The 24,678-nt window shown below is 41.2% G+C and overlaps 2 protein-coding genes across 4 annotated transcripts in view; one reads left to right on the top strand and one right to left on the bottom strand.

The window, feature by feature from the left end:
• DMGDH (dimethylglycine dehydrogenase) overlaps positions 1-7,335 on the bottom strand; it is a 45,736-nt gene extending 38,401 nt beyond the window's left edge. Inside the window, exons 1-2 of one of the 3 annotated variants that reach the window (XM_003642954.6) lie at positions 7,169-7,335; positions 3,945-4,110 (exon numbers count right to left, since the gene is read on the bottom strand). In XM_003642954.6, coding sequence (XP_003643002.2) covers positions 3,945-4,110; positions 7,169-7,284 — 282 coding nt within the window. In that variant the 5' untranslated portion in view covers positions 7,285-7,335. Of the gene's footprint in view, positions 1-3,944; positions 4,111-4,791; positions 4,869-7,036 lie in introns of those variants that run through there. The other 2 variants (XM_046905580.1, XM_040656319.1) reach the window with 2 other exon arrangements.
• Positions 7,336-7,633: 298 nt separating this feature from the next.
• BHMT2 (betaine--homocysteine S-methyltransferase 2) lies at positions 7,634-23,572 on the top strand. Its single transcript, XM_414685.7, has 8 exons — positions 7,634-7,742; positions 10,640-10,772; positions 14,153-14,271; positions 16,210-16,401; positions 16,925-17,072; positions 17,924-18,106; positions 22,546-22,774; positions 23,213-23,572. Exons 1-8 carry the CDS (start codon positions 7,704-7,706, stop codon positions 23,385-23,387), a joined length of 1,218 nt encoding a protein of 405 aa, XP_414685.1. The 5' UTR covers positions 7,634-7,703; the 3' UTR covers positions 23,388-23,572.
• The last annotated feature ends 1,106 nt before the right edge of the window (positions 23,573-24,678 follow it).

The raw sequence follows: 24,678 nt of genomic DNA, 5'->3' as shown, positions 1-24,678 counted from the left end.
CTTTACTGTATTGACTGATTCCTACATTTTTGTGTTAACTGCAAAGTTGACAAGCATGCACTTTTGTCATTTGCTCCAGATCACTGATAAACAAGACAGGTCCAAGGACAGTCCCATGTGACAACTCACTTGTTACCAACTTTTGGGTAGAGTATGATCCATTAACCACTACCCTCTGAGTCCAAGCATCCACTCTTTTATCTATCTAGTTTTCCTTGCCATACACTCTATAAAATCTTAAACTGAATACGTAAATATCATGGGGGTCACAATAGTCTTGCTGAAGTTCAGGTAAATGAACTTCATTCATTCATTATTCATTCATACAACATTATTCATTCAGGTAAATGCTCTCTGCTTGTTCCCAGTTTCAGTCATTCTGACATAGGAGGTACTGGATTTGGTCAGGTATGTTTTATGCTCAACAAATCCATGCTGACTGTTCCCAGTTATGTTCTTCTGTATGGGCCCAAACATATACCTGAAACTTGCTCCATGATTTCCTAAGAACCAAAGTAAGGCTAGTTGCTAGCCTTTAGTTTCCCAGTAATCTCATTGGCTTCTTATAAAGTTGGACACTTTTGCCCTTTTCCAGGTGTTGAGTACTTCCTTTGACACCACAGTCTTTCAAAAATGATACAACAGCAATCTTGCAATGCCATCGACACATCCTTGGATTCAAACTGTGCAAGCCAACATATCTGTCTGAGTCAAGTTCTAGTAGTGCCTGACTTGATACTTATTCACTGCTGATTGTTCCTCTACTCCCCAAATTCTGTAAAGAGAGAGGCACAAGAAACTTTGCCAGTGGAAACTGGTAGTGGAGGCCTTGGGTACTTCAGACTTATCAGTGTGCAGCATGGCTGAATCACCTACCTCATACAGCAGGAATCCCACATTTCCCTTCTTCAGCATTTTACTACTACTGTAACACTGGAAGATGATGGCCTCAGTGTTCCTTGCCAGTCTTAACTCTAGTTACATCCCCTTTGCATGCCTATACAGTTTTTTAAAAATTACCTCTTTGCAGCCTTTTTCTGCTTCCACTTCCCATATATTATGTTTTTTGCACTGAAATTCTGTCATGATTTCCCTGTTTAGTTTAGCTGGCCTCCCAGAATGCCATCCTGAATTTCACAGTCAACCATTCTCATATTTGAAGATTTGCTTTAGGTTTTGCTCTATTTCTGTGAGATAGATTTTGTTCTTGTAGGTGAGCATGAGCAATGAAAGTAATTTTCTTCAGAATGGACATTATGCTATAAAAACTGATGCAGAGATTTCAAAGCATGTTTATAGATCAGATGTTTATATTTTGATATATTCTTTTCATTTTATTCAAGTCTGTTCAGCATTCTGAAGTGAAATGGAATTAACAGTTACCACCTACATCCGCTCTTCTTGCAAGTTTGACCAAATCTTAACAAGTTTTTATTTGTCTTGTGCTGTGATTTAACTATCAGCAGCAAAATCAATTGGATGTTGCAAGAATCAGTATTACATAACAAAAGGATACATTACACATTTTATTAGAAGGCGCCTTTTCAAAAAAAAAAACTACACAAAAACTACTTGTTGAGTGAGTAATATATGCATAGTTCAGTTCTTAGAGCTTCAGTAGTAAGATTGCCAATAGCCTTATCTGCAGTACACTACAACTTCAGGAACTCCTCAAGTTCTTGAAGTATTAGTCCTGACCTACTTTACATTCATATAATAATCATTACTTTGTTGTGGTTAGGTAGGAATAAAAAAGAGCAGCACATGCCCTATTATTTTTATCCACTCATTACTTCTCAATCATTCTCATTGTTAGCAGAGAAGTGTGAGCCGTTTCCATCCTGTTTTCATTTCAATATAATGAAAGTCAGAGAAATTTATCTCAGACCTGAGACATGGAATAAAGTTTTGGCAGTAACACTGACAGGAGTATGATCTATATGAAACATGATCCTGAGATCTGGCAGGACTTACTGGTCTGTGAAAGAGAGAAAATCTGGTACATTTTAACAATATCTGAACCAGGCTTTCTCAGATTTTGGTGCTGCAGACAATATGCTATGTGCCATTCAACATGCTAACTACACGTGATTTTCATTTAAACCTAGTATTGGATCACTTCGAGGAGGCCACTGATAAATATACAGTACCTACTGCAATGAAGAACTGACAATCGTAATTTTGATCTCTTTGGTCTTGTAAAACAACTTTTCCTCTTCAGATACAGCGCTGTAACACTGAATTCAGTGAAGAGCAATACTAGAGTATGTATTTTACTGCATAGCTATCCATTTTTGACCTACTGCCACATTCTGTTGCGTCAGGGACTATGAAGCAGCCCTCTGAGTTGCCTCACCTTCTTGGGTGTGGTACCCTCCCTGTCTTTACTACAGAGCTCCTCACCCAGTGCTCCATCATTACGCTCACTAGGATGTGAGAGCAAAAATACTGAAGGGTTGGTTTACATAGTTACAAGCAACAATCTAGGGGGAGAGTATAACAAAAAAACACTTAGAAACAAATTTCCCCTTCACCATTTTGGTTTCTTATTCAGTGAGGGGATTTTTATTTATTTTTTTTTTTTTACACACACATCATTCTATACATGCATTGGGTAAATAGAATTCAATCTGCAACTCTCATATGCTTAAAACAAATCATTTATTTGAGTATTTCACAATCATCATTCCATTTCAAGATGCATGATCTGACATTTACTATGGACCACATTCTCTTCTCTTTACTGCATCAGCTATGCTATGATTGGCTAAAAGAAACATAATTACTGGATTTTGTTTTCTTAACTCCACAAAGTGTGTTTTCTTCTGTTTGTAGAAAACCAAGTTAAACAAAACATAAACACACTTAAACGTCTCAGGCAGTGTTTTTTCTAAATATCATTTTTTACTATTATCGTCTTGTAAGGCTCCGAACACACAAAACATCTGCACTATAAGGAAGTATTTCAAACTTCACACCTCCTCCTCTGGGAAAAATATGAGAATACAAGTCAGACATGATCCATTTGAGTCATCCTCCACTCGGATATTAGTTACAAATATTGCATAAATGCTCTTTTGTATTAACAGAGTAAATCCAGAGACAGCAAACTGTTGCTTTTACATCCATTTTTATTACTACATGCAGGAACAGCTTTCTCCTAACCTCACCTGAGTGTAGCTTGAAATGAATGTAAAAAGCATCTATAATTGTGGCAAGCTTTATTTTATTTCATTACACTGCCTACTCCAGACAGTGACATACAAAATATGTAGTTACATAGATGCACGCTGTACTTCACTGCATCCAGCTGACTAGCGTTATAAGAGGAGGTGTCCTCACCTGTCAGTATTATACATATGTGTTTTAGTTCTTTTCCTAAGAGTACAGACAATTGGCCTAACAAAACCATGGTGTGAAGTTGTTATTTTTGCTCCTCCACAATTCTGTGCAGTGTCAGAGGTGGCAGGAAAGAAAGCTGTTGTCTCTAACAAGAATCAGTTTCTGGGACAGTGATATTCCCAAGAACTGGACCCTGCTGCTGCTCCTCCATCACCTCTCTTTCAGGATAGCACATATATTAAAAATGATTAAGCATAAAATGCCAGATTTCACATTTCTCATTTATGCATCACTTCCAGTGATAAACTGTGCAGTATAAGCTAAATTACTTATCAAGTAAAAAATTTATGTTTAAAAAATCCAACTTAAAGTTTAAAGTCTAAATCCAATTAATTACCAAAAATGTGTAATAGTACTAACAGTTATCTCTCAGCAATTCCAAAATACAGTCAGTATTTGCCCAAATTTTCACAAATGAGGAAAGTTCACAAATGGATAGCTAAATTGACTTTCAAAACTCACACAGGAAGTCTATACAGAACTTGGTGCTAAAATTGTAATAAACTGTTGTTAATCTCAGAGATTAACAAAATATTCCTTACTGCATGCCATGTAGATCCTGCAGTGAGCTCAGATTTTTCCAGTAGAACAACATCCTGTAAGCCAGCCTTAGCCAAGTGATAGGCTAGACTAACACCAACGCAGCCACCTCCGATGATCACTGTGTCTGCTTTATCTTTCCCCAAGGAAGGAGATCGGTTTTCTTTCCTAGGGGGAAAAACAAAAACAGTACAGTTACAAAAAGACAGTTGAACATTTGTCCATTTCCACTGCCTACAGCTCCAAAAATAACACAATTTGGTCTCTGCTCTGGGAGTCTAAGTGCCTTAGAACTTAACCTATTCACACTTACCTTCTTTTAAAGTAAATACTTTTAAAAAGTCTTAATACATATATATTACTAATAAATCCACAAAGCAAATGTAGCTCCAATCCTAGCTTTCAATCTTCTTTACTTGTCCCATTTACTCTTATCTCTGGTTCTCATTTCTTAGTGACAATCTGTACCCCTCGAGCAACATAAAAATCTGGCTTTCCAAAGACACCATGGTGTATGCAACACAGTCTTCTGAAAATCGTGATCAGTGTGGTTTTGGTCAGTGGGGCAGAGTCTAGTTTGAGGCCTGTAGCTAGCAGGTTTGTACTGGGTCACTCTTACTCAACATCTTCATCAATGACCTGGATGAACAGACAGTATGCACTCACAGCAAGTTTGCTGATGGTACAAAGAGTGGCTGACACACCAGGAGGCCATGCTGCCATTCGATGAGACCTGGACAGGTTGGAGAGTTGGACAGGGAGGAATCTTATGAGGTTCAATGCGCTAAGTGTGTATTTCTAAAACCGGGGAGGAATAGCTGCACACATCAGTACAGGTAAGGAGCTGACCTGCTGGAAAGAAGCTCTGCAGAGAAAGGCCTGGGTGTCCTGGTAGGCAAAAGGTCAGCCATGAGCCAGCAGTGTGCCCTGATGGCCAAGAAGTACAACGGTACCCTGAGATGCCTTTAAAAGAGTGCAAGTAGCAGGTCGAGGGAGGTGATCCTCCCCCTCTACTCCGCCCTGGTGAGGCCACAATTAGAATACTGTGTCCGACTCTAGGCTCCTCAGTTCAAGAAAGACCTGGAACTACTGGATACAGTATAGCAGAGTGCAACAAAGATGATGAGAGGCCTGGAGCATCCCACTTCTGAGGAAAGGCTGAGAGACATGGCACTGTTCAGCCTGGAGAAGACTGAGGGGATCTTATGAATGTTTATAAATATCTAAAGGGTGGGTGTCAAGAGGCTGGGGCCAGACTTCTTTTGGTGTTGGTTGGTGGCAGAACAAGGGGCAATGGGCACTAAACTGGAGCACAGGAAGTACCATACAAACATGAGGAAAAACTTACACACTTAGATGGTGCCAGAGCACTAGAACAGGCTGCCCAGAGAGGTTGTGCAGTCTCCTTCTCTGGAGGTATTCAAAACCCACCTGGATGCTTTCCTGTGAAAGATACTGTAGGGAACAAGTCTTTTGAGGAGTAGCTGAGGGAAATGGGGTTACTTAGTCTGGAGAAGAGAAGGCTCAGGGTAGACCTTATCACTCCATACAACTACCTGAAGGGAGGTTATGGAGAGGTGAGTGTCAGCCTCTTCTCCCATGTAACTAGCAATAGGACTAGAGGGGATGGCCTCAGGTTGCACCAGGGGAGATTCAGGCTGGATGTTAGGAAATACTTCTTCTCCAAAAGAGTGGTCAGGCGCTGGAATGGGCTGCCTGAGGAGGTGGCAGAGTTACCAACCCTAGAGATGTTCAAGAAGTGTTTGGTGTTGTACTGAGGGACATGATTTAAGGGGAACTATTGGTGATAGGTGAACAGTTAGATTGGATGATCTTGGAGGTCTTTTCCAACCTTGGTGATTCTATAATTCTGTGAGCCTGCTTTAGCAGGAGGTTGGACTAGATGATCTTCAGAGGTCCCTTCCAACCCACAGTTCCCTGATTCTGTGAACATGCCTACTTAGGAAAGCTCTCTCATGTGTCAGCAGACTACATCAGTGTTCACCAACAATGAAACTTAGTTTTTATTTCCGTGTTCTGCCTATTTTGATGTGTTTTACTCTGCTGCAGTCAGAGCATTATGAAAATAGGCTTTTCTCAATTGTTTGCATACAGCCACTAAGCTGCACTGCAGTTTCATTCACTTTAAGCCAGCCTAAACCAGAACTGATACCAAAGGCAGCCCCATCTTTCTCTACCTCGTGCGATCCTCCCCTCTGCTCTCTCTTCCACAGACTGTGAAGCGGCAAGCAGATCAGGAAATTTATCCAAATTAAAACCAGCCATTTTTTGGATGAGTGAGACAAGGTCAGACCTCTTAGTTCAGGAGATGTTCCAGACAGCTGTGAAACCACAGCATCTGTTGCTCAAGGACAGTTAATCAATACTCATTTAATTTTGTCTCCACACTTCTACACAGCTTTTTCCACATTACTTTTGCCAACTTCTCTGACATAAGACTATCTAATGCATAACTGATCTTTCACCCACCCGCACTCAGAAATCCAAGCTGCCAGTTTTCTGCATTATAAGCAAACTTACAAAATGATGTCTTAGATACGAATGCAGGGATAAGCAGGCATGCTCACCACGTGGAAGCGAAAGAAAACAGAGGGAAGCAGTGGACACCATGAGTTCACCGTGTTTGACCTATACACACTTACACATGAGTTTTTTTGAGATTACAGATTAATCTTTTTCCAAGTTATCATTAAGCTGTTTAATGGCCTGATGTGAAAAGCAACAGCTCCTATACTGAATACTGTACTGAGGTACACATTAATCAGGGTCGAGCTTCTTTTGCAGTTTGAATTTAAGGCTTCGTACCCTGGCCCTCCATTTTTTTTAAGCCAGGTCAGAATCCACTAAGTATGTCTCCTGCAAGCTCCACCTGATGCGACAAAACGTCACTCTATGTCTGCCCACATCACCCAGGACACAACGGGGAGCACCTCGGCACACCGACACCCCACGGGCAGGTCTGCTCTCTGGCAGGCGAGCCCCCCCAGGCGCACACCCCGCCCCACGGAGGGGCCCCCGCGGCCCCGCGCAGCGCCCACCGCGTGGGTTCCCCTTTCTGGGGCGGCTCCCGTACCTTTGCAGGTAAAGTCACCCCGGAGGGACCGCCGTTATCGGGGCCGGCGCCTCCCACACCTCCCGCGCGTCACCACAGCCAGCCCCGTTCCCGTAGCCCCAAGCAGCCCCCCGGCACGGGGTCCGCACTCACCCGGCCCGGGCACTCGCGGCGCCGCCGAGCGCCCGCAAGGCAGCGGAGGGGCCGGGACGCCCGCCGCGGCACGGGAGCGGCAGCCGCCGCAGGGCAGCCCGCAGCATCGCGCTCATCCCGCACGGCTCGGGGATGCGGAGCGCTGGCGCTGCGCCTCTCCCGGCGGCGGGCGGACTCCTGCCCCGCCGCGAACAGCCCTCCCGGGGAGGACGCCGGCCCGCCCCTTGGCTGGAACCGCCGCACGGGTCAGCTCGGGATCGCCGCCGGCCGCCCACTCCCGGCCTCGGCCGGGACGGGCTGGGCCGAGGGGGCGCGGAGCTGCCTCGGGCCGGGCGGGGCGCGGGGGCTGCCGGCGGGGTCAGGAGGTCACGGGCTCGGGGGGCGAGCCCGGCCGGGGGTGTCACCCGCAGCACTGCCCCCGCGGACCGCCTCCCGCCCGCGCTATAAAAGCGCTGTCTGAACGCCGGGGCTGTGTCCCGCTTCGTTCCTAGCCGTCGGGTCACACTAGAGCAGCCGGCGTCCCCGGGCGAGGAAGATGCTGCCGATCGCGAAGAGCCTGAAACAGGGCAAAAGGGTAACTCTCCCCCACCCCTTCCCGGCCCGCTCCCCGCTGGAAGACCAGCGAACCCCGCTGCCTCTACGGCGGCACCGCATCCGGGGAGCCCCGCGAGCCCAGTGACCGCGCCGGGGGCGCCGCAGGCTGAGCGCTGGAGGCCTCGCCGCGGCTGTTCGGCGGGGCTCTGCTCGGGGCCGGCGGCCGCGCTGCCCCGCCGCGATCCCAGGGCGCCCTCCCGCCGGCAGCGCTGTGTACCCCGCGGGAGGGACCCGCTGCTCCTGCGGGTGGGGCACGGGATGGGGGGCTGCAGTTAAGGACAGCTTCTGAAAGCGATCGGACACTGCTGTGAGGTAGTCGGGTGTATTAAATTGAACCTAGCGCTGCCCCAGCCCCTAGAATTTTGCTTTTCTCTGAATGCACAGATTGGAGCCACCAAATCCATTTTTTTTACAGTATTTGATAAGAAAACTAAACAGGATTTGCAACGCATTGAAATTCTAGATATTGTAAGCATAAACCTTCATTAGGTGGGATTTCTGTTTCCAGCCAACTCTATTTAAAAGCCCCAAACTGCTCTTCCCTTGATTGATAGGACTGAATACCAGCAGCGTAACACGAGTACCACCCCCAGCGTGTGCATGCCCTTTGCACTCTCATTCAGCTGAAGAAAAAAGTCAGTATGAAGTTATTCTGGCATCAGACGTTCTGCCTTTTAAGACAAACCTTTGAGCAATGTGTGAATCAAACTCTGACATATAGAAGTGCTGCTGCCTGTCACTGTTTGGCAGGGGCACAGAGCAACACGTTCTACCTTCTTGCCAGGACAGTGCTCTTAATAGTAGGATACCTCTTAGAGCTGTTTTCATTCATTTTTGTGTCTATGAACTCTGGCCCTTTCATGTAAAACAGTTGCGAATGAGGGACACGGGTTAAGATACAAGTTTTCAGACGCTTTCTTCACCAGTGGAAAGATAGGGTAGAACAAGCAGGCTGTCTGCTGACATGGTTCAGTTACACTCCTAAGCAAGCTGGGAATATCTTCATACAGTCATATGTACCCTTTTGGTGAACAGATAGACCATTCTGGTGAATGCACTACGTGGTGCAATGTCATTCGTGGTGGTAAAAGTGAAAAGATGGCTTGAAAGCCTTAGATTTTACATATCTTTTTCCTTGTTATTTTATACCAGATCTGTGTACTACTGGATCACCACACGATTTGGTTCTGATCTAGATTAGGCATGAGCACACAGCTGTAGTTAGCTGTACAGGACAAAATTAGCTGGTTGTGAACCTACAGCACCTAAATGCTGGTTGAACCAATGGTATTTCATTCAGTGAGGATAAGAAACAATGGTGTGGTGAGATAATATCAATCTATAATAGACTGCACAAAAGCAATTTCCATTTTGAGCTAACCTGAGCTGATGATACAGATTAAGTACTGTTTTAGCTTATGTGTGTTTTGCTCCTGTATATAAAAAGTGAAGATTATTTTAAAGTGCTGTTTAAAAAAGCTATAACTGAGGGGAAACTGCTGTTAAATCCAATAAATGACTTGTTAAAAGAAGAAAGTCAATGTTGTAGTGCATTTAAATATAATATCTATATATGATGTCAGCATTTATCTATTCCCCCATCTTCAATCAATCAGCAGCGCCTGAAGTTGTTTTTACTTTCAGGGCTTTTCCCTCTGTGCTCCTATTCCCTGCACATCAAACTTCCGAAGCAGGCTTTGTTCAACCTTCCTTGGCAAGCAGGAGAGGGAAGGACTCAGTCATTGGTTTCTCAGCTGCTTTTCTTTAGCCCCATTTGAGTCATTCAGTCTAAAAATTATTTGACTGCAAACAATTTTCACAAAGCCTCCCAACATTTACGTGTACAACAGAGCTCCCATCTGCTGACATATGACTGGTGGGCTCACTGACAGTTGCTCAGTTTTGGAGATACGGTATTATAGACTGAGGTTTGCCCAGGACCTGCTGAAAGAAGGAGCTTGCGTACTCTCCTGAATGCTAATCAGGTTGCTGTTTTGGCAAGTCCACAATGTGCAGTAGAATGTGATGCAAGATCTGCAAGCCAGCACTTGGCCAGGCTCATGTATCTGCACAGCAGCCCCATAACCTTACTGCCATGTCAGCACCTGAGCCAAAAATGCTGACCCTCTCAGCAGGGCTTTGAAACCTTGGGGTCGTTGTGCTCTGAAGAGACGTGTACTGGACCTGGCTGAGATACACAGTGCTCCTTGCTGGGAGGGTGTATTCTCATCCGTCCCACAGGGCAGCGATGAGCAGTTGTAGATGTTTGTCTTTCTGATATGTGCGATAGGATAAATGAATTAGTGGAGAAATTACCAAGACACACTCTGAGTACACAAACAACACTCAGTTCTGTCCGTAAGGCTTTTCCTTTTCTTGATCCCTCAGATTTCATTTACTCAATTGCTAAGTGTGACATCAGGAAAATACAGCCATAGTTTTTTTCTGTACCTCTTACCTTTGTTAATGTAATGTCTGCATTCATCCATTTCTTGAAATCTTATGGAATTATGGTAGTAATCTGTTTGCAGTGTGTAGTACTCTTCAGTGTAATAGCACAGAACTTTTTGGGGAATTTTAACAAGACAATGAAGCAGTGAGTGAGATACAAAAATGAATATCTAATAGGTGCAATCAACATGTATTGCTTTCATGTGTTTTCCATAGAAAAAGAAGGCTTTTAAAACAGACTGTCTACTACTATTCTTTCAAGGGAATTTCAAGAAGGAAATAGATGACTTTTTATTACTATGGTAAAGGTGTTTCTGTAGCCCACAAACATTTCTGTCTTGTGAAATACAGGAGATGACAACAAGTCACACATGCCCATTAAACTGAAGAACTGTAATTATTAACCTTTCCTTTTTCTTTCTTCAGGGCATTCTAGAGCGCTTGGATGCTGGAGAGATTGTGATTGGAGATGGGGGATTTGTCTTTGCCCTAGAAAAGAGGGGATATGTAAAAGCTGGGCCTTGGACTCCCGAAGCAACAGTAGAACACCCAGAAGCAGGTCAGTTTTACTGAGAAATGGCAGTCCTCTAACGAAAGTAAAAATGGTTGGAAAAATAATTAGTACATAGAACTTGTAGCAGGTTTTTAAGTAGAAATGTTGCAGTAGAATTAGACACTGTGAAGAACAGCGTAAGAATCTGTAGACCAAAAGCTCATCTTACCCCATATTCTTCCTGTAACAGCAGCTAATAACAGTTGGCTGGGGAAGAACGAGTAGTACCTCATTGTATATAATATAGGGATACCTCTCCAGAATGCTTCTTGTCTTCAATAATTTTTGAACCAGACATGGCATCTTTGTGTTCAGTGATATTCTCTCTCATGGACTTGTCCTGTCTGTCCTCGAGCCAACATCAAAATTATCACTGACAGCATCTTGTGACAAAGAGTTCTACAGGTGGCTGTCTATTCTGTTGGGTTTGACCACTCTAGGATTTTTATATTGCTATAAATGAATGTTGTCTGTGTATTACATTTTTTTTTTCATGAAAATAATGGCTTTAAATAAACAATTGAATGGGAGTGGAGTATTTAATGTATGTGCCTCCACTGTGAAAAGGAGAATGAGAACCCAACTGTTCCAGTAAAATAGGATCATTTTCTGTGCCTCTCCTGTTTAATGGAGTAACTGCCAGCAGTGGAGGGGGACAAAATGAGCAATTACAGTGTCTTACAGCATAAAGATTGTAGTGCATAAAGACTATTTAGCATAAGTAGTGCTAAAACAGATTCTATTAGTGGTTAATGTGCATTTTGTTTACCTTTTTGTACGACACTTTTAATTCTAATTATCACATCTGAGAAATAGCACATATATTACCAAGTGATTCAATCTGGGAAGGGTCTGTTGGTTACGAGCTAACATCAGCTGGCTTAACCCCGACAGTGCTAATTGTCTGCCTTGCTGAGATTCTGCTTTATGCTGAGCTCTCATTCTCAGGCAGTGCTTTAAAGGATTAGATGTGCCTTCAGCGAATTTTGCTGTTTGCTTTCTTTGACACATTTTATGTAGAAAAATACTCTCACAGGTGAATTAGATGGGCTAAATGAGCGCACAGACCTCCTTTAAGTAACTGCCTAGTTGTTGTTGGTTAGAGCTCAGCCATCTAAGCATTACTGCTGATTTGCTGGTAGCTATCTATAGAACATACCGCTTATGTCTATAACAGTTACAACAGTTTAATAAACCTTTTTATAGGCTATTTATAAATACATGCTCAACTGGGAATAAGTTCTTTTCTTGTAGTGCAGTGTGCTGCCTCCCCTCCATTACTGATTTTTGCTCCTGCATGTTTAAGAGTCATGTTACTTGGAAAGCAGGTGTAAAGAGCACAAGGAGCAACTGGCTGGGCCAGCTGGTACAAAATCTGTACAGCTAACAGCCCCCCTCCTCTTTGTAAGGGAAGAGGGAAAAGGAGGGGGGTTCTTAGAATCCAGGAAGGCATGTGGGGGGGGGGGGGGGGGGGGGGGGGAAAGGAGGGGAAAAAAAAAAAGGCAAGTTGAAAGCCATTCACTCTGTTACAAGAGAGAAGTTCTATGAACTGACAACTGTCCTGAGCCAGATCAGGTATCTGAGCTACTGCCCTGCATGGAGCAGTGTGCATATGCACTTTCCCCATCTCCTGTTAGTTTATGTCTGTCAATTGTTAAATGTCCAACTCGTGGTGAATTGAAATGAATACGCAGTGTTACGTGTCTAACTCCTAAAATGGATCCAATAATTATTAATCATTATTTGGCCTCACTTGTAGCTCTTAACCTCATTTCTCAAATGGTGGAGGAAACCATAGTTTGAGTAATATACTCAAGTCACACGATAATTTACACAGTTGTTTGAAGTTTTCTGTTAGTGTCATGCAGGCTGCTGCAGGCTTTAAAACAGTAACACAATATTGTGGCTATAGTAATATCTGCCTGGGATTGAATGAGATTAGGGCTAATACTTTACTTATAAGGCCATTTTTTCTCTCCAAATGTGGACAGGAGACTCCTTAGTGGCTCTATGTAACTAATAGTTGGAAATAAGCTTCTTACTGTTTCATTTGCTTATCTATATCACTGTCCTTATTCACCCAAAGCCCAAGACTTTTTCCAGGAATGCAGCAATTTTAAATGAAAACCAAACTAACACTGTGGGTAAATAAAGCTGGTTTATTATGGAAGTCAGAGCATTTGTGAAAGTATTTGTAGAATTTTTTCACTTTCTCCCATTTCCTGGCTAGTTTTCACCAGGGCTTGCTATTCTCCCTCATGAAACAAACAAACAAACAAATAAAAAAAACAACCAAACAAACAAAAAACCCAAAACACTTTGGACCACTAGAAACATCTCTTTTGTTTGTGATTAATGGTCTATTTTAATGCTGTAGGAAGTGGAATTCTCTCTGAAATAGTAAAGTTTTGAATTGATGTAGAAGTTGTAAAACTGAAATCTGTTTCTGATAGCTTAGGCAGATTCCAGGGACTTTTTGATCTGTAGCCCTGCTACAATCTGTGTTCCTGAATAAGTCTTTTTGACTGCGGGGTAAACAGGCACTGTGTTAAGTCACACTGCAGTTTGCCAAGGCTGTAACTGAAAATGAAATACTGCACTAGCAGAGAAAAGCAAGCAACACGACACTGTTCCTTCACTGAGAGCAGATGCATTCATGTGATTGATGCTAGCAACTTCTGTTTGAGCTTCCCAGTTGTAGAATGCTGCATCTGTTGTAGCTGAAGGCAATAACGTCATTATGACACAGTCACACGTTTTGCTAATGACACAGACTGTCTGTGGACAAGCAGGTACGATAAACCAGAACTTGAGGAAAACTTCCCCAAACATTTGCCACAAGAATTTCAGTGTTCCCTTGTTTGTTTACGATATCTAGAGGTTGCATGATTTCTTGTATGTGCTATACGCTATTGAACCTTTTAATACAGTCACGATCTAGAAGATGAGAAACTGTCTCTCTGTTTCATTTGATTTTCTTTTTGCTTGTTAGTCCTTGTTATTCTTTCATAGGCTTTTGTTGTGTTTTTTTTTTTTCTTTCCCTTCCCAAACTGTGATGCATTTCTATTACGTGAAACTGGGACATGTGAAGGACTGCAAAAAGCATGAGATAGGTGAAGCACAAGACAAAACTGGATCTACTGATGGAAAACTGAATAGAAATCCTCAGTTATTCGTAGCAGGGAATAACTAAGTTTTCTACCTAATGTTAAGAATAAGGGGGGAAAAAAGAAATTCTGCATACACTGCTAGTACTACTCTCTTACAGTGGCTTTACAAGTAAATAGTATATGACTTATGTCACAGTAACGCTACTTCAGTAAGCATTTAATTTTAGGATACCAATTGTAATAACTGTACCAAGCATCTCTTGTCTTGTTTCTAGTTCGTCAGCTTCACAGGGAATTCCTCAGAGCTGGATCCAACGTTCTGCAAACATTCACCTTTTATGCCAGTGAGGACAAACTAGAGAACAGAGGCAACTACGTAGCTGAGAAAATAACTGTGAGTAGAATGAGACTTTGATGGGGATACGAAGTGAGCAGACTGAATTCAAAAGGTTCCTTAGAGTGATTTTTGGTTATATTTGAGGACCAAAAATGAGATGATGCAATTTCAGAGTTTGGAACAGTAAGAAGGACGTGGTTAAAGGAGAAGAAAATTACAAAATGGGACTGGAGGATACCCACATCTTATTTTTCTCGTCTGAAGAGATTAACCTACTGGAATTTTGATATGAGGAGTATGGGGAGAAATCATTTGCACAGAGAGCAAAATCATTTGAGGGTGATGAGGTGGAGAAATGCTTCAACACTCACTGAAACAAATCAACTGCTAAAATGGTGCAGAATCCTAGAAATTAATGACTGGTTAAAAAGTATTGAATGTTTTGTTGTTGTTGTTGTTGTTTTTAAGATCATTTCTTCAGTAAAGTAATAACTAAATATCCAAGATATGCTCTTTGGCCCAGTATTCCCATCTTCATGTGTAAGAGTAATCTGTAACAGCAATGGAAGTACAGCGGTGGTGTTTTCTCACTCTGTGCACCAAGGACATGTAGGATGCTGAGTGGCTTTACTAACTGCAGGCCTCAGCTCACCTGAGACTTCAGACAGAAACATTTCTAGATGGCTCCTTTGAGACTACAAGAGTTGCCAGTGTGTTTTCCCTGATTCTCCCTCCTTTGGTCATGTTGTCTGCTTCAGCCTTTGGAAAATAGCAAAGATACTCTTGGGGGAAGGAGAAGATATTACAGGGCCAGAAACTGGACATTAGGGAAACACTTGTGGCTTAAAATTGAGGGGTCACTATTACCCTAAAACTGTTGTACACATCAGGCTGAGCTATTAAAGCATTATTTTCAAATCACAACGTTTGACATCAGCTCTCGTCTATGTGGGCAGCCCGTTAAGTAAAAAGAAACACCTGAGAGCCTAGTTTTTGTAGTGCTTTCCAGTTAATAAGAAAGTTGGAGCCAATTTCTATGTAAGTGATTCTGAGTAGAATTAATCAGAATTTTTCATTTTCTAATGAGGGAGAAGGGGGAAACACTGATTATAAATACTGAGGTACTGTACACAGCTTAGGAGATACTGGTGTGGGAGTGATTCAGGAGATGCTGGCTCTTCTTAATTAAGTGGAGTCAAAACAAACATTTTAATGAATATTTTTTCATTTTTCTTATATCCACTTAGATATAAGCTATATAGAGAGAGAGAGAGAGAGATAGATGTTCTAGACATCTCTGAGTATAGCAAGAATGTCTTTCAGTCTAGGTGATTAAGTATATACAGTGCTAAGTTTCACCTTCATGTTCTTAAATTGGCCATTCTAATATGTGATAATTATATCTTTTTTTTTTAAAGTCCTAAGTAGATCTATATAAATACCTTAAGTTTTGAACATTTTCAGAATACTAAGATAAATTAAAAATAGAATGAAAAATTAATTGAGATAACTATGTAATTTTTTCCACCCACAAAAATGTACACTTACAGTCTTAATGACTCATTTTCTGAAAGACAAAGAGAACTGTACTTCTTACCAAATATTTGCTTTTCATGGCTTTAATTGTTTAAATCGTGTTAGAGGTACTATGGTTTTTATTAGTATTAGTATGTATTTATTAGTATTTATTTATTAGTATGTATTTATTAGTATGATATGATAAGTTAGAGATGACAAGAAATTTGTTTCCTAACACTTGTTATTTTTTTGAAAGTTTGCTGATCTTTCTGGTCAATATTATTGAAGAATACATTTAAATTATAAATGAACATTATGAAGTTCATATGAACAAATATGAAGAAATATGAAGTTCAAATGAACAAATGAACACAAATGAAGAAATTAGTATGGGTTGTGACTTTTGTTCTTGTTGTGCTCTAAAGCTTCATGCATATCTCTGATGGGGTAAAACTAACGTAATGTGTATTCATGCAGTGCCAGAAAGTGAACGAAGCTGCTTGTGACATTGCCAGAGAAGTGGCCAATGAAGGTGATGCTTTAGTAGCTGGAGGAGTTAGTCAGACACCATCATACTTAAGCTGCAAGGACAAAGCAGAGGTTAAAGCAGTCTTTCGAAAGCAGCTAGATATCTTCATGAAGAAGAATGTGGACTTCCTCATTGCAGAGGTACATTTGTAGTTAAAAATAAATAAATGCAACTGATGCAGTGTGTCAACTTTGATCCCCCTGGGCATGCAAGTTATATAGTGCTTCCTCCTTTAAAATTTTTGGTTATACTTATATTCTGGTAGCATCAGAAGCTCTTTGTCAATGCATAACAGCATCTGCAAGTGTTCTAGAATAGGCCTTGAATCATAAATTCATACAATTAATCAAAATCGTACAATCTTGACTAGTTCCTGTTTCCTCATGTACTCTGTGAACAGCAAACTATGCTGATTTTATAGATAAAACTAGTTCTTCGGGGATAAATCCTTCACTAACCCTCTACATAGGACGTTTTTAAGAGTACTTGTTTGTTTGCTCTATTTACTGACTTCTTAAAATTATTTTTTAATGGTATGGTCAGTGAACTCAACAGAGTTGAGTTAGAGTATGTCTTATGCGCTACTCATGAATTTGGGATCTGCATTAACGTTTCTGCTTCATCTCCAAGAAATGAAATTTGTTCTCATTTAATGTCTTTCAGTATTTTGAACATGTTGAAGAAGCTGTCTGGGCAGTTGAAGTCCTAAAAGAATCTGGCAAGCCAGTTGCAGCTACAATGTGCATAGGTCCAGAAGGAGACATGCATGGTGTGCCTCCTGGACAATGTGCTGTCCAACTGGTGAAGGCTGGTAAGAAACTGTTTTAATCTGCCTTTTGAAAGTATGGAATGAAATGAATTTCTTAGGCATTCAGACACATGAATGGGTATCTGAAGGTGATGATAACTTCTTGATTATTTCTTTAAAAAGAACTTTTGTTTACTTTACTCGTACAAAGTCTTGTAGAAAGAAAACACAGAATATTGCAGCTAAGAAATCATATTAACCAAGATGGTATTGGGAGCGGTAGACACAGGTAGCTAATGCTGAGTAGAGGAAAATTCTAAACAAATTCCTTTTTGGTTACAGAGACAGCCCCAAGTTTCAGGCTCAAAATTATGAAACATAAGCAGAATCCAAAGCAACATTTGATTCTATGTTTTAAGAACTTTTCGGAGTACAGTTCAAATCCAGAATGAGAAACAATGAAAAAAAAATGTCTTTTTGTCTAGCATAAGCTGTATTTTCTGCAGGACAAGTAGAATCATAGAATGGTTTGGCTTGGAAGGACAGAAGGAATTAGTCAGTGGCATGACAGATGATACAAGGGCTTCGTTATATTTGTTCTGAACTGCTCTTTTCCTTTGGAGTTAGAGTTAAAATCCCAAGGCAGAATCTGCGTTAGAAAGCTGCTAGATAATTGCACATGTGGCTGTGGATGCTTTTCATCTTGGTACTTCATCTGGAAGGTAAAGAGAGCAGCTGAAATGCAGATGGTTATGATCTGCCACATGAGAGCTGAGACTGGCTCCAGCTCAGATGCCTTTTCATAGGGCTGGTGTAAAGACGGACTGCTTTGCTTCTGGTGTGCTGTGACTAAGAACATTCATTACCTAGTTCTTGGGAATATGTGATTTAAACAGTTACTGTCCTCCTCATAGGTGCTTCCATTGTTGGAGTCAACTGTCATTTTGACCCAGATACTGTACTGGAAACTGTGAAACTGATGAAAGAGGGCTTGCAAGCTGCTAAACTGAAAGCCCACCTGATGTCTCAACCACTTGCTTTCCATACACCTGACTGTGGGAAGCAGGGATTTATTGATCTTCCTGAATTTCCCTTTGGTAAGACATCCTTTTTATTGCATACTTCCTTTTCTCCTGTTTTTAACAAAACTGAAACTATAAAATGTCCTTTTATACAAAAGGATGAGTCCCCACTATCCTGTCTGGCATTCTGCATAGAGAGTTTGCATTGTAATATCAGATTAAAGTTCATCCACATAGCAAGAGTATTTCAGTAGTACTATAGCCTGTGACTGAAAATGAAATACTGATGGAAATTGTTAAAATGCTATGACCTGAGCTCAATTAAATGTATAGTTCTTCCTCATGCTAAAGAACCTTGTTCATGACCACTGTAGAAATAGCTCGGAGAAATAAGTAAGTACAAATAGACTTAAAAAACCCAGAGTTTTCGGTCTGGAGCTCACCAGTATTCTGGGTTGTTACATCCATTGCACAAGACATACAGTATTTATCTTCATAGGAATTTTATGTTCAACACATACAGAAATGGATCAGTATAGATACATGATTATTGCAACTCATGAAACACAGAATCACCAAGGTTGGAAAAGACCTCAAAGATTATCTAGTCCAAGCATCCACCTATCAGCAATAGTTTGCAGTAAACCATGTCCCTCAGTACAACATCTAAATGTTTCTTGAATAGTTTCAGGGATGGTGACCCTATCACATCCTTGGGCAGCCTGTACCAGAGCCTGACCACCCTTTTGGAGAAGTTTTTCTAGCACCCATCCTGAATCTTCCCTGGCACAACTTGAGGCCATTCCCTCTAACCCTATTGCTGACCCTCACCTCTCTACAACCTCCCTTCAGGTAGTTGTATAGTGTGATAAGGTCTCCCCTGAGCCTCCTCTTCTCCAGGCTAAGTAATCCCAGTTCCCTCAGTTGCTCTTCATAAGGTTTGTTCTCCATACCCCTCACCAGCTTCACTGCCCTTCTCTGAACATGCTTCAGGGCCTCCAATTCTTTCTTGTAGTGAGGGGCCCAAAACTGAACACAGTACTCAAGGTGCACTAGCGCTGAATACAGAGGAACGATCACTTCCCTGCTCCTGCTACCTGCATTATTTCTCATAGAAGCCAGGAGGCCATTGGCCTTCTTGGCCACCTGGGCACACTGTTGGCTCATGCTCAGCAAAGTGTTGACCATTACCCTCTATACAGTCATCCAGCCATTCTGTCCCAAGCCTGTAGCAATGAGTAGGGTTGCTGTGACCAAAGTGCAGACTCAGCACTTGGTCTTGTTGAACCTCATTCCATTGGCCTCAGCCCACTTGTCCAGATCCTTCTGTAGGGCCTTCAAACCCCCAGGCAGATTGACCCCTCCTACTAACTTGGTGTCATCTGCAAACTTACTAAGGGTACACTCAATGCCCTCATACAGATCATCAGTAAAGATATTGCACAGGACATGCCCTGATAATGACCTCTGGGGAACACCACTCATGCCTGGTTGCCAGCTGGATTTAACTCCATTCACCACCAATGTTCAGTCTCTAAAGCGTGACTGTCTAATGTAAGATTAGAGAGAAACCAGAAGTAGTATATTTTTTAATGTTGCTAACAAATGGATAAGCAATTTGGAGACATTTCATCACTCACGCGCTCAGGAGAAATTTCATGAAATCTGAAAGACTCAGCCACTTTGTATGTACAAGGTTTTTGTATTTTGGGGCTTATTTACACCTGGGATGTAAAAGATCACATTCTCCTAAGGTGGGAGGACTAAATCAGCTAAAATATTGTTAAATTGGTTTGAGAAATGTCTCTGTTTTCAGGATCATACACTCTTCAAGGTCAGTCTATAACATAAGGTAATAAAACAACTGAATTTGTAGAAAAAAAAATTGAAGTAGATGTAATTTTCAGGAAGATTTTTTTGTTTTTAAATTCCTTTCTTTAAATAAAGGAAAGTTTGAAGGGTGAGCGTGAGGCATTCATTAGACGATAAAAGCATAATGATGTTCTGAAAATATTCTGGGATACTGAAGTGCCAGGAACTCATTTTTGCTATTCATTCCTTCATACAACTCCTCTGATTGCCAGCAAAAAGAACAGATCCAGAAAATAGTCAAGTGATATGAAGGATTCACTGTTTGGTTTCTTGTGGTTCTTGGCTTGAACACTACAAGGGAGTCTGCACGAGACCTTAGTTTTCAGAAATATCATGAGTCAATTGCAGAAGCTTGGTTCCATGAATGTTTTTCAGTATCCAGAAGGAGCAACTGATCACCTGATGGCAGATAAGCAGTTTGGTTATTCAAATGTCTTAGTTAATGTCTTAATGTAAAAGATAGCATGCGGAAGAGGCAGTTAGATATTTGAAATGTAAGAGGCCAACAAAACCTCATACTGGCAAACTCCAGCATCAGCTGTCAAAGTATTTATAAACCATTAGAACTTTTTCCAGTTTTGTGTCATCCCTTCTGTGTAACCACAGTTATCCTCAAATGCCACCAGTAAGGCAAGGACAGTGTTTTAGAAAGAAGCATGCTGGTCAGTCAAAGCATACCCAATTATTTCAAGAGTAAATGCATGAAAGGGCTAAATCTAGGATCCAGTTACGATCTTTTAATCAATGAAAACATCAACCTTCTTATACTATAAATGACCAAACAGTAAAGCTATTAATTTTGAGTAAAGATAAGAAAATAAAGGCTGTAAAAGGCCATGCATTGAAAATAGATATTAGATAACTTTGGAGAGGCGAAATAAGAAACAACAACAACAACAAAAAAGATATCAAAGGAAACACACGATGTAGGTGGAAACTTTTCATTGAATGTTTATTTCTAATCGTCACGTTCCCCCATGTGTGGCCAGTTGATATGGTGAGATCTATCCTGGTTTCTTTAGAGAGGTTTGGCTGGTACTGTCCTTATGTTTCAGGAACATAAGGACTGGTTGTGACAGAGTAGGTGATGGAGAAAACAGGGCAACACCCTATACTGTTCCCTGGAACAGTTGTTTAGTTGTTTATACAGGCATCAGCTGAGTGAATTATACTGCATTCTTACAATTCATCATTTTGTATTGATTTTGCATTTGCTTTTGAATAATATAAGAGAGACAAGGAAATTGTGAAGTGGTGCTTCTGATGCTTTCTCTCACATCTACAGGACTGTACACAAACTTACTAGTATTTGAACAGCATTTTAAGATAGCATTGTTTTTTCCCCTGATATGAGACCACTTTATTTTCTTTTGACCAGTTTCACCGTGACAGATAATTTTCTTTTAAAGAACATTTCTGCTTTCTGTTTAAGCCTGTCTCTTTAGCTACTCATTGGACTTTAAGTTCTCCTCATGCTGGTTAATCTTCTACAAATGTGCATACGGGAGCAGGAGGATGTTCTGTATCACAATTTCTCCAAGTTTCTTTTGCAGTCCTTGGTCCTTTCTTTCCAGTTTTGCCACTTCTTGTGCCTCCTTCCCAACTTGTGCTTTTTCTTGTTCTTCACACTTTCTATTGCTTTCCTTCCACAAGTGTTCCCTCTCAACTCTGTTGTCCATGCAGTCAGCTCACTACAATCTGCAGCAGGAAGAATAACTCTGCACAGCTAGAGTGCACCAACCCTTCTTCTGAGCCATCTACACTCAGAACTTCCCAGAAGAAAGGGACATGAAGCAGTGGATGGGAATATAACTAAGTAAGGGATGGGCTAACAAACAGCTGGCTGCCAATAGCTAGTCATGGAAAAAAGTTTAGTAAGTGTTCTTGAGGAACAATAATCAGGCTTATTGCCATTGCATGAAAGCCAGTATCATCTCCTTTAACAGATTATAATAAGATTTCCCAGCTATTTGCTGCACATTGTGAATATAAGTTGGAAAGTGGTCCAGTATTCCAGCAAAGAACTCTAGCAAAATGGCAAGTGTGTGGCTGAGGGCTTGATCACTCTTACTGGACATTGCTAAATGGATGAAGCTTAAGGCAAGCACAGTTCAGAAGCACATAACAGAATCTAAAAGCTAGCCTTAGGAAATTTTGCATCATTGTACCATCAACAAATATACAATCAGCAAAGTGGTGCACTTCGGCTGATATTTTACAGGTCATAACTAGAAGTATTATCACAGTGGAAAGGGACAATCAAAAATAAATGAAAATACTCACCCATGTCCTAGACTTGCAGAAAATCTCCAAGAAAGAGATCCTTCCCCAGTGGCAGGCAGTCCTTAAATGGGGTCTAGGAGAGGTGCAGTCAGACTCTACCCCTTTGGATCACACAGCGGAATTGCCTTTACCTGTGCTCCTGCAGCTGACTCAGTGCTTGCCTCAGGTGATCAATCAGTGGTTCAGGCCATGATTCAACAGTTCCCGTACAGTCACTAATTCTAGCTTAGACAGTTCAAACATCTACATTTACCATCAGTTTTTCAAACAGTGTGCAAGTGTTTCAGTAACATGATTCCTCATTAAAAATCTGCTGAAGTGGAGTGTTGTGGAAGCCCAAGATACGAATGTCTTTGCAGGTCTGGAACCAAGAATCATCACTAGATGGGATGTTCAAAAATACGCAAGAAAGGCTTATGACTTAGGAATCCGCTATATTGGAGGCTGCTGTGGATTTGAGCCATATCATGTCCGAGCAATAGCTGAAGAGCTGGCTCCTGAAAGAGGATTTTTACCAGAAGCTTCTGAGAAACATGGTAGCTGGGGCAATAGCCTGAGCATGCATACTAAACCCTGGGTCAGAGCAAGGTATGTATATCTGAACTGGAAGGCACAACAAAGCAATCCTTGCAAAGGCTTATGTTGGTCCATAAAGCAGACGGAATTCAGAGATCTAAGTATCACTTTAAGTTTTCTACATGTTAATAATTTTGAGGAGTTAAATCTTATCCGGGAGTAGTGAAAGGGATGAAGAGGCAGTAGGAAACCTCCAAAAGTTGGTAAAAATTCATGTGAAAGTAATTCATGAAAGTGAAAATGGAAGCTTGACCGACAGCTTACAGTGTTGTTTTTGAGGATGAAAAGATGCTTTTAAGAAGTGTAGCATCTCTTTGTATACTTTTGTTCATCTTTCTGTATCTAAACAAAGTCAGATTTTTGCAAGTCAGAGTACCCTTTGTAACGGCCACACTTTCTTTAGTATTGTGAGGTGCTAAAATAAACACTACTTTCTTTTCTTTGTTTTAGAGCAAGAAAAGAATACTGGGAGAATCTGAAGCCTGCTTCAGGCAGGCCATATTGTCCTTCAATGTCAAAGCCAGATGGCTGGGGAGTGACCAAAGGAGCCAGGGAGCTGATGCAGCAGAAAGAAGCAACAACTGAACAGCAGCTGAAGGAGCTCTTCCAGAAACAGAAAGTCTAATCTGCTGCAATTGTCTGAATGTTAGGATGTTAGAACGTCTCATCCTTTGAAAGAAAACTTGTGAAGATTAATACCCTGTTAATTTGTTCAACTAACATGTAATGAAAGAGGCAAAATGCAAAGAGAATATGATTACAAATTAAATATGAGAAGCTTTGATAATAAAATCTTTCTCTGGACAAATATTTTGGGAAGAAGTCTGGATTCTTATAATTGATCTTCTGTTAGCAAGATGCCACTGACTGGGTAGACACAGAATACATGGAAAGTAATACTAGGCTCAACTGACCTGTGCGTAGACCAGAAAATATCTATAAACACTACTGTACAATTGGAAGAGTAGCACAGTTAGGATGGTACTTTACAGGTGTTACAGTTGGAAAGATTATCATGGTGAAGAAGAAACAATCAAGGAAGAAATGTTCACCTGTATCCTAGGTTTGTGGTGGAAAACTCCAAAAATGAGCACTCTCCAGGAGGAAATCCTTTCTCAGTGGCAGTCAACCCTCAAATGGGGTCTAGGAGAGGTGCAGCCAGGCTCCACCCCTTTGGGTCACACAGCAGAATTGCCTTCACTTGTGCTCATGCAGCTGACTCAGTGCTTGCCTCAGGTGATCAATCAGTGGTTCAGGCCATGACTCAACAGTTCCCATACGAATACATTAATACTCTTGTGTCTGTTAATTCTCTTGAGTCCGTTTTAGTTTAGAATTCTGTGAGAACACCTCAGACCTCAGGATTTGTTGAGGGCCACGTAGGCATGCATAGTCTGCCAATGCTTCAGGCTCAGTTAACTATAGTAAATTCATGTACTTCAAGAGCATAGAAGTAAACTGGAAATGCCATCTTATAAATGTGACACCAGTCGCATACATATGATTTACTCCTTGGAAGACTAGGAGGCTTAAGAGATTATTCTGATTTATAGAAAATATTGTATAAATTAAAAACATCATAGAATTGTATTACCTTCACACTTTAAATCATATGAGCACTAACTGAGTAGCTAAACTGCTGTAATTTTCCAAATGATCCAGATGATTTCTGTAAATTTCACTTGAAAAATGTGCTTATCTCAAAAAAGGTCTTAAAAACTGAAGCTTCCTAAATATATCTCATGTATATATGAATAGTAAAACATTATATGATTAATCCACCCAGTCAAAAAAAAAAAAAAAAAAGTCAAGGAAATTTGAACACTGGAGGGTTTTCTTAGGAAGGGTATTGCTATACTTGGAAAATGTAAAACATAATGGACAAGTTTCCACAGCCTGTTTTTGTGGAACTGTGA

This window comes from Gallus gallus, chromosome Z, assembly GCF_016699485.2.
Source record: "Gallus gallus isolate bGalGal1 chromosome Z, bGalGal1.mat.broiler.GRCg7b, whole genome shotgun sequence".
Classification (NCBI taxonomy): Eukaryota; Metazoa; Chordata; class Aves; order Galliformes; family Phasianidae; genus Gallus; species Gallus gallus.
The sequence above is the reverse complement of the archived record's forward strand: the minus strand, read 5'-3'. Positions and strand labels throughout refer to the sequence as shown.